The 15,559-nt window shown below is 56.5% G+C and overlaps 5 protein-coding genes across 5 annotated transcripts; 2 read left to right on the top strand and 3 right to left on the bottom strand.

Annotated features, from left to right (window-relative positions):
* Positions 1-31: 31 nt before the first annotated feature.
* Positions 32-3,230, bottom strand: BO70DRAFT_359109 (ATP-dependent Clp protease ATP-binding subunit). The gene is made up of 2 exons (XM_025542464.1): positions 1,198-3,230; positions 32-1,165 (listed from the first exon to the last, which is right to left on the bottom strand). The coding sequence occupies exons 1-2, from the start codon at positions 3,060-3,062 to the stop codon at positions 277-279; spliced, it is 2,754 nt and encodes a 917-aa protein (XP_025402947.1). The 5' UTR covers positions 3,063-3,230; the 3' UTR covers positions 32-276.
* A 1,937-nt stretch (positions 3,231-5,167) lies between these two features.
* Positions 5,168-6,850, top strand: BO70DRAFT_368681 (uncharacterized protein; the record flags this gene model as incomplete). Its single annotated transcript, XM_025544638.1, has 4 exons — positions 5,168-5,230; positions 5,303-5,485; positions 5,840-6,580; positions 6,707-6,850. 4 exons carry the CDS (start codon positions 5,168-5,170, stop codon positions 6,848-6,850), a joined length of 1,131 nt encoding a protein of 376 aa, XP_025402946.1.
* Positions 6,851-7,812: 962 nt separating this feature from the next.
* BO70DRAFT_359104 (autophagy-related protein 27) lies at positions 7,813-9,773 on the bottom strand. Its single transcript, XM_025542463.1, has 3 exons — positions 9,100-9,773; positions 8,427-8,946; positions 7,813-8,287 (listed from the first exon to the last, which is right to left on the bottom strand). The coding sequence occupies exons 1-3, from the start codon at positions 9,365-9,367 to the stop codon at positions 8,092-8,094; spliced, it is 984 nt and encodes a 327-aa protein (XP_025402945.1). The 5' UTR covers positions 9,368-9,773; the 3' UTR covers positions 7,813-8,091.
* Positions 9,774-10,128: 355 nt separating this feature from the next.
* On the top strand, positions 10,129-11,418 carry BO70DRAFT_359103 (tubulin-binding prefolding complex subunit GIM3). Its single transcript, XM_025542462.1, has 4 exons — positions 10,129-10,422; positions 10,523-10,657; positions 10,810-10,877; positions 10,993-11,418. Exons 1-4 carry the CDS (start codon positions 10,405-10,407, stop codon positions 11,183-11,185), a joined length of 414 nt encoding a protein of 137 aa, XP_025402944.1. The 5' UTR covers positions 10,129-10,404; the 3' UTR covers positions 11,186-11,418.
* A 481-nt stretch (positions 11,419-11,899) lies between these two features.
* Positions 11,900-14,789, bottom strand: BO70DRAFT_426498 (transcription factor domain-containing protein; the record flags this gene model as incomplete). The annotated part of the gene is made up of 5 exons (XM_025547796.1): positions 11,900-13,356; positions 13,415-14,188; positions 14,245-14,342; positions 14,408-14,694; positions 14,750-14,789. 5 exons carry the CDS (start codon positions 14,787-14,789, stop codon positions 12,219-12,221), a joined length of 2,337 nt encoding a protein of 778 aa, XP_025402943.1. The 3' UTR covers positions 11,900-12,218.
* Between the last annotated feature and the right edge of the window lie 770 nt (positions 14,790-15,559).

Below are 15,559 nucleotides of genomic sequence, written 5' to 3'. Positions count from 1 at the left end.
AAAGTTGAAAAGCTGAAAAGCAGGGTGCGAAGTCGAATGTACAAAAGGCGCATTGCATGTACATACATGATTTGTTGACTGTGCAGGTCATTCATTCATCGCAAGATGAAATGCAAGGGATACATATGCTGAAGAAACAAACACAGAAAGGAAGCAAGTAAACAGGAAAAAGAAGAAAAATCAGCAAATCATTATATCATCAGTCATAACTTAGCTCGCCACCAAAAATGATCAACTTTTGTGTCTGTATAGACGGTAGATGACCCGACCGGCCGTCTACTCATCATACAGGTCCATATCACCGTTACCGTCCTCCATCTCAGCAACGGCATCTTCATCGTCTATCATGTCGGAGTCTTCATCCGACGCCTCGGTATGGTTGGGCAAGACATCGATGCGACCATCGTGCATGATCACGCTAGCGACCTCGCCTTCGCGGATGCTGCCGCGCAGGATATGCACAGCGAGGCGATTGAGGACCTCGCGCTCGATGATGCGGGCGAGCGGACGGGCGCCGTAGGCTGGCGAGTAACCGGCTTCACCGAGGTAATCCTTGACTTCATCGGAGCAATCGATTGTGATATTGCGGTTGTTGTGTTGCAGACGCTTCTGGACCTCGGCGAGGCGGAGGTCGACGATATTGCGGATCTCGCGCCGGGTGAGACGGTTGAAGATGACGGTGCTGGAGATGCGGTTCAAGAACTCGGGCAGGAAGTAGTTGCGGAGGGCGTTCAGGACATTCTCGCGGCTCTGGGGGTCGATGCGGCCGTCCTTGGTGGGGGGGCCGGTGAGGTATTCGGCGCCCAGGTTGGAGGTCATGACCACGATGCAGTTCTTGGCGTCGACGATTCTGCCCTGGCCATCGGTGATGCGACCGTCGTCCATGAGTTGGAGGAGCACGGTCAGCACCTCCTTGGCGGCTTTCTCAACCTCGTCGAAGAGCAGGATGGAGAAGGGCCGCCGGCGGAGGCTCTCGGTCAGCTGGCCGCCCGCGTCGTGGCCGACGTATCCCGGGGGCGCGCCGATCATGCGGCTGAGGGCGTGCCGCTCCTGGTATTCGGACATGTCGAAGCGGATCATGGCCTTGGGGTCGTCGAAGAGGAACTCGGCCAGGGCCTTGGTCAGCAAGGTCTTACCGGTGCCGGAGGGACCGCAGAAGAGGAAGCTGGGGGCGAGTTGGGGTTGGCGAGGCCGGACCGCTGGAGTCGGATGGCGTTCGAGACGGATACCACGGCCTCCCGCTGGCCGATGACCACCTTGCCCAGGGACTTCTCCATGTGTAGCAGCTTGTCTTTCTCGGTGGTTCTGAGCCGCGTCACTGGGATACCGGTCCAGCGGGCCACGATCTCGTTGATCTGATCGGGGCCGACAGCGTCGGCGAGCAAGGCCTCGCCCTCATCGCCCTGGCGCGCCTGGCGTTCCTGGTCAGCCTTGGCGCGTTCGTGTTCCAGCCTGAGGATGAGTTTCTCGGTCTCGGGGATGGCGTAGTACCCGAGGTCGGCCGCGGTTTGGGTGTCTCCGGAGCGCTCTGCCTCGTCTCGCTTGACTTTGAGGGAGTCCAGCTTGATCTTGGCATCCTGGATCGATTTGCTGCGGGCCTTCTCGCTCTCGTATTTCTCGCGCATCGGCCGCAGCTCCTCGGAGACGTTGGCCGCTTCCTGCTTGGCGAGCTGCAGGCGAGCCTTGGAGGCATCGTCCTTCTCGCGCTCGAGCGCGTGGATCTCAATCTGGAGCTGCCGGTGCTTTCTTTCGAGGTTGTCCAGTGCTTCGGGTTCGGACTCGCGGGTCACTCGGACGGCAGCGGCGGCTTCGTCAATCAGGTCCACGGCCGAGTCAGGCAGTCGACGCGCCGTCAAGTAGCGGGCAGCCAGGTTGGCCGACGCAACGATGGCGCCGTCGAGGATGTTGACACCGTGGTGCACCTCATACTTCTCCTTGAGACCACGGAGGATGGAAATAGTCTCGTTCACGGAAGGCTCCTTCACGAGCACCTGTTGGAATCGACGCTCGAAGGCCTGGTCCTTCTCGATGTACTTGCGGTATTCGCCCAGAGTCGTTGCACCGATGCAGTGGAGCTGGCCCCGAGCCAGCATCGGCTTCAGGAGGTTGGCGGCATCCATTCCACCTTCGCCGCTGGAGCCAGCACCCATGAGCAGGTGGATTTCGTCGACGAACAGAACGATGGTGTCTTTGGAATCTTCGATCTCCTTCAGGACGCCCTTCATGCGCTCTTCGAATTCACCGCGGTACTTGCTGCCGGCGACCAGCGAGCCGACATCAAGCGAGAGCAGCCGGCACTGAGCCAGGTTGGCGGGGATGTCTGCGTTCACGATCCGACGGGCCAGCCCTTCGACGATGGTGGTCTTTCCGACACCCGGCTCACCGATGAGGACGGGGTTGTTCTTGGTGCGCCGACTGAGAATGCGGATCACGCGGCGGATCTCTTCCTCTCGACCAATGACGGGGTCGATCTTGCCCTCGCGCGCCAGGGAGGTCATGTCGATGGTGAATTTCTTGAGGTTTTCGTTCTCACCCTCGGAGTCGGCAGTCTTCGAGTCGACGCGCTTTGTGCCTCGGATCTGCTGCACGGCGCCGTCGATCAACTTGACGTTGGGCACATTGGCATCGGCCAAGGCGCGCTGCACCTGGGAGTCCTGCACGGCCGCGAGGATGAGGTGGTCGATGGCGACAAAGCTGTCCTTCTGGGTCTTGGACAGTTCGGTGGCGGCGCGGAGAACCTTGGCGAGGGCGGGGGAGACGCTGACGGTCTCCGGGGGAGGATCCTGGCTGGGGAGGCGGACGAGCAGCTTCATAAGGGAGCGTTCGAGGAGCTGCGGGTCGCCATGGGCGCGTTCAACGACCTGGCGGAAGAGCGGGGCGGAGGAGGTGTCGTGGGAGGGGTGGGCGGTGGCCTGTTGGTCCTTGGACTCATCTGGGGCGGGATTGAGGAGGGAGACAGCGAGGTGGATGGGGAGGATTTGCGAGTGAGAGTATTGCTCTGCCAGATTGCTGGCGTCCAGCAGAGTCTTGTTGGCACGGTCTGTAAATTGAGCCCCGTTCATGGTGGGCGGGTGTGTGAGAGTGTTGTGAGTGGTGGAAGATCAATGAGGAGCGTAAAGACCAGAGAAAGGGTGGTGGAGTAGGAGAGAGGGTGGTTTTAAAAACCAGTCTCGTGGGAGATGCAGTTGCAGGTGCAAAGCTTGTTGCAGAGGGTGAGGATGTCTGATGATGTCTGATGATGGAGGGGAAGTCTCGTGGGGACTCGGAGGGCGGATAATATACTGCACGGCTGGCCCTCCCGATGACGACACGAGCTGCTTCCACCGCCTTCCAGAACTATCCCGCCGCCGCCAGACCTTCCCAGATATCACGTGCGGGTACCCGCACCGTCTCGTGGCTGGGTGGCCTGATGTGGCTGCCTTATATGTATGCCTGAGTGCCTGGGTGCCTTAGAACCTAAAAATTGAGCCTTAAAGCCTTGGAGCCTGAAATATTACTGCCTGAGAGATCGGGCCATAATCCTCATGACCTGAGGCATGACCGGGCCAGTCAGGTGATCACCACTGACCAGTTGCCCATTGAAGAAGCGCCCCTTCAGTCGCCTCCTCCTTCCTCAGAGGCAAACAATCCGACCATCCACTCGGCAGCCCCCCGACGCTCGCAGAGATTTTCTGCTCGTCCGCCGCTAGCGATGCCAGGCACTCCAGAATCTCCACGTTGAGGCAGTCGGCCCCTTGATTGGCATGCAGCGCTGGGACGGGATTACACTTCCTGCCACATACACTTACCACTTACTTCAGGGGAAAGGCTGAAGCCATCCCTGTCGGCAAAGTACAACGATGGTTTCACGATGCGCACCGTGATGGATGTTCAGTCAGATATCCCCTCTCCGTCTATCTCCAGTCTCAGCTCCAGTCTCCAGTCTCCAGTTTCCAACCTGCAATGAGTATAGTCCATGAGACTAGATACTCCGAATCATTCTCTTGCGCCCTCCTGGTTTCCCCGCCTCAGCCCCTCCCAGCCAATCTGGGCGCCGCTGATTCTGCGCCGATGGTCGCAAGCCACGGCGGATCCTTCCACGATTCCAGGCCCGTGCGTGACGTCAAACAGTGGGAACCCCTCTTAACCCCCCCGGGATGGCCAGCCTTCCCTGATGCGCCCTTCCACATCGACCGGTCGTTATTATTATTCCCGGAGGAGAGCCTCCGGTGGCTTCACAGCAGTCAGACACTCAGACTCAGACAGGCCCTGGTCCTGACCCTGGACGGGCTATCCGGCAGTTTACTCGCAGCGTGCTTCCCGGATCTGACCGAGGGGAATCAAGTGTAGATCGTAATTCCCTTCCTTTGTCGCAGGGATCAGACTGACCGGGTCGAAATCCCTTTTGTCGCAGCCGTGCACGTCATGACATACGGAGGAGATACGTGCCTACCTACATGTCTCTCACTTCGACAGCCACCAAAATAAGCATCGATCTCCGGCCCCCAGGTCCCCCTCCCTATGCGGGATTAATGGATTCATGGATGGATTCATCGTTCCCCTCAAGCGAACTCCGACCTCGAGCAAGCCATTACGTTTTGCCCCTCGACTAGACCAGGGCCGTTTGACGAGAGTGGATATGCAGTCACTCCTTCGTAGGCTCGTAGGCTCGTAGGCTCGTAGGCTCGTAGGCCCTTAGGCCCTTCTTATCGGGCTCAACCACGGGTCAACTTCCCTGTTTTGTTTAGCCAGGCATTCTTTTTATATTTTTATATTTTTATTCATTTCTGTTACTTCTGTTATTTCTTTGCTGGCTCGCCCGTGGAGATCTCCCGGATGCCCCTCCGCGTGAGCCCTGCTATAAAAGCCTGCATCTGCATCTGCATCTGCATCTGCTGTCCTGCTGGACGTTACTAGTGGTGGACCAGCATTCCTCGCATTCTTCCCTTCCTCCGCCTGCATTCATTCAGTCTGCGTTGTCTCTCTCCAGCCAGCCAGCCTGCCTGCCTGCCTGCCTGCCTGCCTGCCTGCCATCTCAAAAGCTGCCATAGTTATTGGCACTCCTCCTCTGGCACGAGTATCTACGCCGGTGGTGAAACTCCCTGGTCAGCAGTAGTGCTCAGTTGATCAACTCGTTGGATCTGAAACGGTTCATCACAACCCTCCCTCTTCTCATCCATCGCCCACGATGTCGCAGAAACCCATTTTCGTGGCCACGCATCCGCGAGCATGCTCCACGGCCTTTGAACGAGTACGACTCACTCACTCACCCTCTCGATCTTCCCCTCCCTCTCTCTCCCTCTGCTAATCACCGACCCAACAGGTCTTCATGACTCGTCGGGACAGCATCCAGTGCATCCACGAGCCGTTTGGCGATGCCTTCTACTACGGGCCCGAGCGGTTGTCGGGCAGATTTGCCGGCGACGAGCAGGCTCGCCTGGATAGCGGCTTCAGCCAGTCGACGTTCCAGACCGTTCTGGATAGGATCGAGCGCGAATCTTCTGAGGTCCGACCCTTCTTTCTGGTCGCGTTGCTTTCCTTTCTGCCTTGTGCCGTTTTTTTCGCCGTTCCTGTCGCGTCGTACTGCGTTGCCGGATGATCTCTTCCAAGGCAGCGCAGGAGACCGACTGACATCTACTTTCTATCACATCACGTCTCATTATCCATCCATCCCCTGTTGATCTTGAGGATTGCACCTGCATCCGCATCGGTATCCTGCATGCATATACTCTCGCGAGTGTTGTGACACTCATCGTCCAGATGGCGTCGGATCTCAGCCCCAACTCATCTCTACCATTTTTTCTTCTTTTTTTCTTTACATTCGACTCGGTTCTACGAGAGAGATACTTACCAACCGCAGGGCAAGCGCGTCTTCATCAAAGACATCATGCACTACCTGCTCCCTCCATACGGCAAGCCGGCCAGCATTGCGCCGTCGCTGCATAGAATCAAGCGCGGCGTGGGGACGGAGCAGAGCGTAGAGAAGGCCCCCCAGCAGCAGCCCCCGAACGGCATCAACCTCGCACAGGTGACACCGCCAGCGACCCCGACCGGGGCGCCGTACCCGTACGACACGGCGGCCGAACCAGGCAACCCGACCGTGATGCCCACGGAGCTGCTGTCCTCCTTCCACTTCGCCTTCCTGATCCGCGACCCCCACCACAGTGTCCCGTCCTACTACCGGTGCACCATCCCGCCGCTCGACGCGGTGACAGGATTCCACAACTACGACCCCTCGGAGGCCGGGTATGACGAGCTGCGTCGGCTATTCGACTACCTGCGAAGCGTGCGGCTGGTCGGGCCGCACATCGCGACGCTGGAGCGCGACGCGGACGAGATCGACTCCTCGCTGAAGCCGGCCGTCAACGGGTTCCCCAAGGAGGCCGGGGCCGAGATCTGCGTCGTCGACGCGGACGATATGCTGCAGAAGCCGGCGCCCATGATCGAGGCGTTCTGTCGGAGTGTCGGGCTCGAGTATGATCCGAGTATGTTGTGCTGGGATACCGAGGAGGATCATCAGTGCGCGTGCGAGGCGTTCGAGAAGTGGAGGGGCTTTCATAATGATGCGATCGAGTCGAAGGGACTGGTTGCTAGACAGCATGTAAGTTCTCACACACCTGCCTGCGTAGAGCTGCATCCCCGGCAACCCAGCAGACAGACAGAAGACAGAAGACACGAAGTGAAGGAAGCAAGAAAGCAAGACAGGAAGCTAACAGAACCATCACAGGCCCCCGTCGTCAAAACCGAAGCTCAGTGGGACGCCGAATGGCTGAAGAAGTACGGCCCGGACGGCGCCGCCCTGATCCGCTCGGCCGTCGACGCCAACATGGCCGATTATCTGTATCTGAAGCAGTTCGCCATGCGCGTGTAGGTTGTCTGTAAGAAAACAGACAGACAGGCAGACAGACACACACACAAGAAGAAATAAGAATACCAAACAAATGAACAAATAAACGAACGAAGGAATGAATACAACCAAACAAATGGACCAAGATGAAGTATGACCGAACACAAAACCAGAAATCAAAAATCAAAAATCAGAAAGGAAAAGAAAGAGAGAAACAGAAGAACAAGGGATAAAAGAAGGAAGGAAGGAAAGACGACCAATTTAACTCACCCAAAAAGAGGGGTACAGGAAGGAAGGAAGGGAAGGAAGGGAAGAGGACCCCTTTTTTATCCACTTGATTTGAGATGTTTGGGACAATTGGCATGCTGGGTGATGTGAGGAATTCTTAGCTTTGATGACGCCATTTGATGTGATTGATGATCAGCATGGTCTGTCTGTCTATCTTATTTATTTATGTTATGTTATGTTGTGTTGTGTTGGGTTTGTGTTTGTGTAGCGATTTGATTTGATTGATGTTTGATGATTGATACGGATGGGAGATTGATTTGGTGGAATATTCATGATTATTTGATTTGGTTTGATTAACTATTCAGTATGAGTACTTGGTGTGGTGGTGAGGTAGTGGTACACCGCCTGTAGGTCAGGTCTGGTCAGGTCTGGTATATTTCTGTGTGTGTATGTGTCTGTCTGTCTGTCTGTCTTTCTTTGTCTGGTGGGATTATTATGTAGGTAGGTGCTGTATTATCTATTTTACAGATATGTATAGATAGCCTACTGTGTTCTGAATCTATCACCGCTTTACTACTACTACTACTACTACTACTACTACTACTACTACTACTACTACTACTACTACTACTACCACCACCACCCCATAGTAAGGTAATTTACTACAGCCTACAACTGGCCACGCAACCACAACATAACCGCTGCACCTCCAACGCACCACATTTACTCTTCAACTACACCATTCATGATGTCAGATGCCGATAATAAAAAGACGATATGATATGATTTATCTCCGATGCCATCGAGCGAGATCCCATCCTATCAATCCCATCCTATCCCATCCCATCTTATCCAACCTGTATACATACTACATACTACATACTACATACCACCCCTCCCAAACCAAACCAAACAGCGTTCCCAGCAATCTAATCCCCCAGCAACATACCAGCAATACCAGCTACCAGTGCTAGTCAACCCTAAATCCAAAGACCACCAATACAGAAACAACAAGACCCAAAACAAGACCAAACCATCTAAACAGCACTATATCCCCCCCTCGACCCCGTACCCTGCAGGGTGTTCACGACGCGCTTCAACCAATCCTGGAAGAGATAGGGCACGTCGCGCAGGGTGTCGCCGTGAGGGAGGAGGTCCCAGCCGCGGGCGCCGTAGCGGCTGTAGTTGAGCCACGAGCCGAAGATGAGGTAGGCGGCGATGCCGAGGAAGAGGCTGTTATTATCATCATCCATCGATTAGTAGAGGCAGGCAAACAGGAGCTCGTTTGAGCGGGGGAGAGCATGGATGGGAAGAGGGATGGGGGAGAGGATAAGAAACAGAGAGTAAGGGGAGGAAAGAGAGGGAAACATACAGAATAATCATCCACGTGAAGAAGCCCCAATGACTCTCACCATCACGATCAGCCCCATCACCACCACCAGGCACGCCATCGACATTCTCGCACGCGTACCGCGTCCGCCAATTCAACTTGAGAAGATAAGAATCATCACCGTCCTGATCCGACGGCCCGAAGCCCTTGAACTGGAGACTGCGCTCCATATCCGCATCCCCATCCCCGGCAGCAGCACCCAAAGACACCTCATCACGCCGCCTCTTCGCATCCTCGGACGTGCGCAGCCCCTCCAGCCCAGTCCGGTCGGGATCGCACTCGAACTCGATAGCCGCGCCGGCGTCCTTCGTCTTCCCATTGACGTCGTATTCGCCGCCCCAGAGCTTGACGAGGAGGCCGTCGCGCGAGGAATCCAGCGTCTTGAGGCGCGTGATCTCGGGGTCTTTGGAGCCGTGGCCCATGTGTTCCAGGCCGACGATCGGGAATACCCGGCTGAATTCTTCGGTGCTGGTGAGGGAGGTGTTGTAGCGGAAGCCGCAGACTGTGATTGTTATTATTATTATTATTAGCGTTTATTTGTTGGTGTTGTTGGGTTGGTGTTGAGAAGGGTAGGTAGGCTTTGGGGACTGAAACAGGGAGTAGGAGTGGGAGTGGGACTGGATAGGACTGAGGTTGGGATTGGAGCAGAACGCACTATTCTTCGAAGTGCCGCATTTCAAATGTCCGCGGATGGACGCCCCCTTGAGGATGTTGCAGACGTTGAGCACGTAGGTCGTGTTGACGACATACTTGTCTGTTTCTTCGACGTCGTAGAGGGTGTGCACGCCGCCGAGGGCGCTGAGGTCGTATTTGACGGAGTTGACGTTGATGTGTTCGCAGTCGAAGCCGGAGGCGGAGACGGAGGGGAGAAGGGTTGATGAGAGGAGGAGGAGGAGAGAGGAGAGGCTGGAGGGTATTCGCATGGTTGCTGGTTGCTGTGTGGAGAGTGATGCGGAGGGATGAGCGGAAGGAGTTAGGAGGTGGTGGGTGGTGATCACCGGAGCTCAGCTCGACAGTTACAGTTCAGTTCGACGGTTGAGAGTTGAGAGGTAGCGGAACAGAGCTGTCAGCGTCTGGGGATGTGAAAGTGAAGAGGATCTGATCTGGGTTGGCTTATCCCGATGGAGATGCGACGATGGCCGATGGCCGATGGCCGATGCGGTGGCCGGCGGTCGGCGGTCGGTCCTTGTTTCTCCGGGGCGGTGATGCGCACTCCAAGGCGGATATCCCAACCACGGCCACGATATCTAACTGCACCACGCACCTGACAGAAGACAGTGAGAGACAGGATGACCGGGAAGCAGTAGATGGACTTTCTCCAGATCGCTCGAGTTCTCGTGGCAGCGTGGACGGGATCGGCAATGCGGAGGCAGCTGACGGATGATGTCACACGAGTTGACACGGAAGAATAGCGGACAGCGCAGAGGTGATGTATGTACGGAGTAGCATGGTGATAATAGCCATGGTTGTAGTATGGCTATAGTATGGTATGGCAATGACACGACCTGCTTCTGGGTTACTAGCATTGTCTCCACTATGGATACTATCAACCGTATCTACAACACATTGTAGAGTAGTACAGCGAACAGTAGTATTCACGAGACCCAAATATACTCCCTGCTTTAATGTTCTATACACAGTGTAAACCAAGCACCTTAACCCAGACATCCAGACATCCAGACAAGTCATCCACCCTTACTCCATCCTCAGGCAGCCAGGCTTTAAGGCATAAAGGCACCAAGGCACCTAACCGACCCACCCACCAAACGGGCACCGCAAACCTCCGGCCAACCTCAGGCCAACTTCAGGCCAACATCAGGCCAACATCAGGCCAACATCAGGCCAACATCAGGCCAACATCAGGCCAACATCAGGCCGCCATCCCACCTCCCCTCCAGCACAATCCCATCCCATCCCCACCGCATCAACAACCTCACAATCCGCATCCACCCCGCCCAAAATGATGCAACATCGCATGGTCAGTCCCCCCCCCCCCCCACCCCACCCAACCACAACACAATCACAATCCCCATCCCCAATGTTTGAATTATCTCAGCAATTGCTAACGAATCCTGCAGCTCACCAAAGAAGACGAGGCCCTCACGGGCAGCGAGGACAACGAAGTCCGGCGCGAGGACCAGGAAAAGATCAACCGGTTCAGTCGGCTGCATCAGCGCGAGACGCTGCTGGAGGAGATGTTGGGGGTGAAGCAGGTATGTTTTATTTCCATTAATTTTGCTCTGGGTTTTGATTTTTCTGTTTTATTTATGTGTGTGTTCTTTTTTATAAATGAGGGGGGTTGCACTACGCGTTCATATGGAATGGAATGGATGAAAACTAACAAAAAAAAAAAAAAAAAAAACAGAAAGATAAAGAAGACCTCGAAGAAATTTCCACGGAGCTGGAACTTGCCGATGAGGATGAATTGGTTCCGTATGTTCTTATCCCATCCTATCATCACCTCTTAACCACCCCCTCCTCCCCTCCCTCATCTTCCACCGCCCCACCCCCCGGCGCCCCCTTTAACGATAATACTGACGAAGCGAAGTTACAAAATCGGGGACGCATTCTTCCACCTCCCCCTGACCGAAGCGCAAGCGCTTCTCTCCACCTCCACGGACGAAATCGACACGGAGGTGGGCAAGCTGGAGGAGAAGCTGAGCGACGTGCGCGAGGAGCTGCAAGGGCTGAAGGTGGCGCTGTATGCGCGGTTCGGGCGGAGTATTAACCTGGAGACTTAGTCGTTGTTAGGTTTCTTCAATCAACTGGGTTATTCATGGATTTATTGTCTATTTATTCGGCTGGCTGGCTGTCTGTCTATCAAGCTGGGAGCTGGGAAAGTCCACGGTGATGGGGTGGTGGTTGGTGGTTGTTAAGGGGTAATCACTATAGTAATGTAAGACTACTGCTTATGGGATGGACATGGTGGGGTGCAGTGGTTGGATGATTGGTTGTGTGGTTATATCGAAACAAGGAATGAATAAACAAATGGATATATAAATAGATGGACAGATAGTAGACAGATTATTTAAGCTGAGATAGAGAGGGATGATACTACTAGGTTACGTCAGTAAGTAAACAAGCAAACAAGCAAGCAAGCAAGTAAGTAAATATCCATCTATCTATCTGACTATCTACAAAAACATATAAACAAGGTAACCAGGTAACTCATACCTAGGGAGAGGGTACTCCGTAGAGGATATTGCTATGGGGAAGGGAGATTGAGATATCCTTTGTAATACTGATGCTGTGGATTACTTTCATTGTAGATGCTACCTAGCATCTACCCATGGAGGAAGTGGCAATTAGAATATTACTATCAATAGAGGAAGGAACTCGATGAGTCTACTCTAGGATCAAGGGTCTATCTATCTATCTATCTTATCTGACTTGAGGAAGGAGTCAGTCGATGCGATGAGACGATTATCGAATACAGAGTGTCGAATCGAAGATTGCAGATAGATAAATAGATAGATGGATGGGAGATGGAAGGAAAGATGAATATTAGATGGAAGATGGCCAAAACATGGGTGGGTATCAGCAACACTCGCCAATCTCCACGGAGAAATAACAGAATTAAAGTAAAGGGAAGTGTAGCTAGATTACAGCACCGTCTCAGTCTACGAACGCAAAAGAACAATCATTCGTTATCCATGATCTCATCTCACATGCCTGTGTAGCCCACAGAATCGCCTGGACAATAATACAGATTAAAGATAGTACAGCGAAGGGTTCGGCATCGGAGCGCGCCCGCCCGGCCTGGTTGGTATCATATCAAATAATGCTCGCGATAGTCATGCGCGAATGAGAGGTGCTGGACTGGGGCGTGGTGGCGTCCGAGCTGGGGTTGGTGTTTGAGGTCGTAGTGGTGGTGGTGTCGGGGCCGAGGTAGGTGGTGGGTTCGACGGCCTTGGATTGCTGCTGCCGCTGCAGGTCTTGCTCCTGCTGGTGCTCGCTGAGATACTGCACGGTCTGCTCGACCCAGGCCCAGCCTTCCCAGGAGTCGGTCGCGTCGGTCATGCGGTCGTTTGTGTCGGAGCGAGCGTACGAGACGGGGCTGCTGGTCTGCGCGGACAGCGACATCTCCTCGAGTTGCGAGCCGGTCTCGCTGCCTTGCCACACCCAGCTGCCCTCCGCCGCGCTTTGCATGTCGCCCGAGACGTAGGCGAGCAGCTCCTCGTCGCGCTCGGACAGGGGGGTGGCCTGGTTGCAGCGGAGATGGTCGAGGAGCACTTTCAGGAAGAAGGCCACGTAGCGGCCGCAGGCGGCGTTTACGGCGCGGGAATCTCCGACGATGGCGCTGGCTTGGACGCAGACCAGGGCGGCCACGAACTCCTGCCGGAAGAGCAGCAGGAGCGTGCAGCGCCAGAGATGCAGGCACAGCATCGTCCCGGCTGAGGAGGCCAACAGCGGCCTCCAGTCATCATCGCCAGCGAACCCGCCCGACGGGGGCCGCATGCAGCGCGACACCAGGTGTGCGGTGTCCTGGCAGATCGAAACACAGTAGTCCATGGCGGAGGTTCGCGCGTCGGGTAGACAGGAAGGGGAGATATTATGGCGATGTAGAAGCAGTCGCGCGTTTTGGAGGTATAGGACCGGCGCCAGGGTCCGCGGATCGAGGTACTGTTCGGCCTTGGGCTGGTATTGCGACGGGAATGTCGCGAGGCAGGCGTGGAAGTGTCGCTCGAAGGTGTCGAGGGTGCCGGAGCTGATGGTCGGACTGCGCAAGGTGCGCGAGAGCTGCCCGATCGAGCGCACGACGTGGATCGTTGCAAGAAGCGGCGATGTTTGCGGGCTGTCCGGCACGATCGCGCCCTCCAGGAGGTACTGCTCGTCGATGGGACATGGGAGGTCGACGTCGCAGTCCTGATCGTTGATCAGAACCGGTTTCCCCATCTCCAAGGCGAGCAGTCTGCAGTCCGTCAGCCAGTGTCCTCACATCCTCACATCCTCACACCCTCAAGACATACCTGTCCCAGGTGTACATCCCCCACCACACCCGCTTGCGCATCTCGCCTTCCAGCAGGGACCACGGCCCCGACTCCAGGTGCAGTCCGATCTCCTGGGCGACCCGGATGGCGGATCCGATCCAGACCCAGCTCGCGGACTGGGAATTCACCTCGTACAGGAAAATACTGACCAGCAGCGCCGCCCGGGCCTGGTCCAGGGTGAAGTTGTCCTGCCACACGTCGATCACCCCGCAGCTGACCTTCACGTAGTCTTTCCCCTCTTGCTCCCGATTCGCGTCCAGGGTGTGCAGACACCCACAGGCGAAGACGCCAAACAGGACTGCCGCCCATTCTCGGGGCACCCCGAGGAGCGACCCGGCCTGGTAGACCTTCTCGTACTGGTCGGCGAAGGTGGGCCAGTGGATGACCGGGAGGACGGCGTGGATGCAGGCATAATACTGCCCCAATAGCCGATCGGCGACCTCCTTCGGGGGCAGTCGCGGGGGGTCGGTGGACAGCACCGAGCTGGGCCCCTGCTGGCGGTATGGCGGCGGCACGCGCAGGATGCCCTTCCCATATTTCCGCAGGTTGGCGCGCGCCTCCGTCAGGTCCTGCATCACCGGGGTCTTGGGTCGGCGCGGGGGTTGGTATCCGAGGTCGGGGAGCTTCAGCTGAGGTTGTCCGGCGCCGTCGATGTCCAGGTCCATCAGGTTGTCAGACCGCAGCATGCCCGATCGCAGTTGCTGGAGCTGTTGCTTGGTGAACAGCAGCTGCTTCTCGAGGTCTTGGACTTGCCTACTGTCTCATTAGAACGGCAAGACTCCCACAGATAAGACGGCCACGGCACGAACTTGATCGACGACATGCGCCTGTTAGTCTCCTTGGTGAACTGACAGCGCACCTTGCGGTTGGTGCACTCTGTGCAACTGGAGGACTCGGACGCGTCACACTAAACGGACGAGCCCACCGTGGTCAATGCGAGGCCCAGCGTGACGGAGATGTCGCGTAACGTACCTTGACTTTGCGCTCGCGACACGCATCGCAACTGGGGTCCTTCCGGCGCTGGCGATACGCCCGTTTCTGCTGCAACGGCTGCTGCGACTGATGGTGGGAGTGGGAGTGCGGGCCCGCCGCACCGCCGCCCAGCGACTGCAGCAACCCGGGGCCGTTCAGTGACGGGGCATCGGGGAGCATGGCGACACCCTCGGCGGGGGAGCCGCTGGATTCGTATGATCGCGAGTAGGTTGGGGCGGTGGTGGTGGTGGAGGGGGGGGCGGCGGAGGAGGAGGGTGTGCCAGCGGCTGCAGGAGATGGGGCATGCGCAACCCACTCTCGGGGCGACTCGGCGGCGCGGACAGAAGAGGAGCCGCGGGGCCGGGGCCAGGGCCAGGGCCATGGTGGATGTGGCCATGGCTATGGCTGTGTGGATGGGGATGGAAGGGCGTTGGCGGCGAGGTCACGGTGTGCACCGGAGGAAGCTCATACGATCCTCCCGGTTGGCCCGGACTGGTCGAGGGGTGATAGTAATGCGCCTGCATGGCGAGGACTGCAGGGGAGGGGGAGGGGGAAGGGGAGTGCCGACGACGATGCCCGCTCGTCCGGATCGAGGGAGATGTGTGACGAAGCGAGGAAGAAGCAGGATCCCCTCAGGGACACGGAGGGAAAGCTTCTTCCTCTGGGGTGTCACGCTCAGGGCGCTAGTGCCGTTGGTTGTTGCGATAACCACGAGGGAGGGAAGAGGGGGGGGGGAGAATAGAGAACCAGAGAGAGGGAATTAGAATGCCGGCCGAGAGTCGAGTCAAGTTGAGCCACGGAATAGAGTTGCGACGACGGGGAGGCGTGGGGTCATCTAGAGGCGGGTATGTTGCGGTAGTCGGCGCGGACGGATGGAGGGGACCGGCGCCGTTGAAGCCATACAAAAAGTAGTCGGGAAGTATCACAACACGGTGAGGGAAGAGTTGAGGGAGAGTCGAGGAGAAATGAATCAGGGACGGAGTGGGAGAGAGGGAGAGAGAGAGAGGGAGGGAGAGGAAGGAGGAAGGGAGGGGAAGAGGAAGAAGGGAAAAGGAAGAGAAAGAGACGGGAGAGGGGGGATAGTCGAAGGAGGATAGCAGAAGAAGAGTGAGGGAGGGAGTAAATAGGGCAGAGAGGAATATAGAGAGCAGA

Source organism: Aspergillus heteromorphus (genome assembly GCF_003184545.1).
Source record: "Aspergillus heteromorphus CBS 117.55 chromosome Unknown BO70scaffold_3, whole genome shotgun sequence".
Taxonomy (NCBI): Eukaryota; Fungi; Ascomycota; class Eurotiomycetes; order Eurotiales; family Aspergillaceae; genus Aspergillus; species Aspergillus heteromorphus.
The sequence above is the reverse complement of the archived record's forward strand: the minus strand, read 5'-3'. Positions and strand labels throughout refer to the sequence as shown.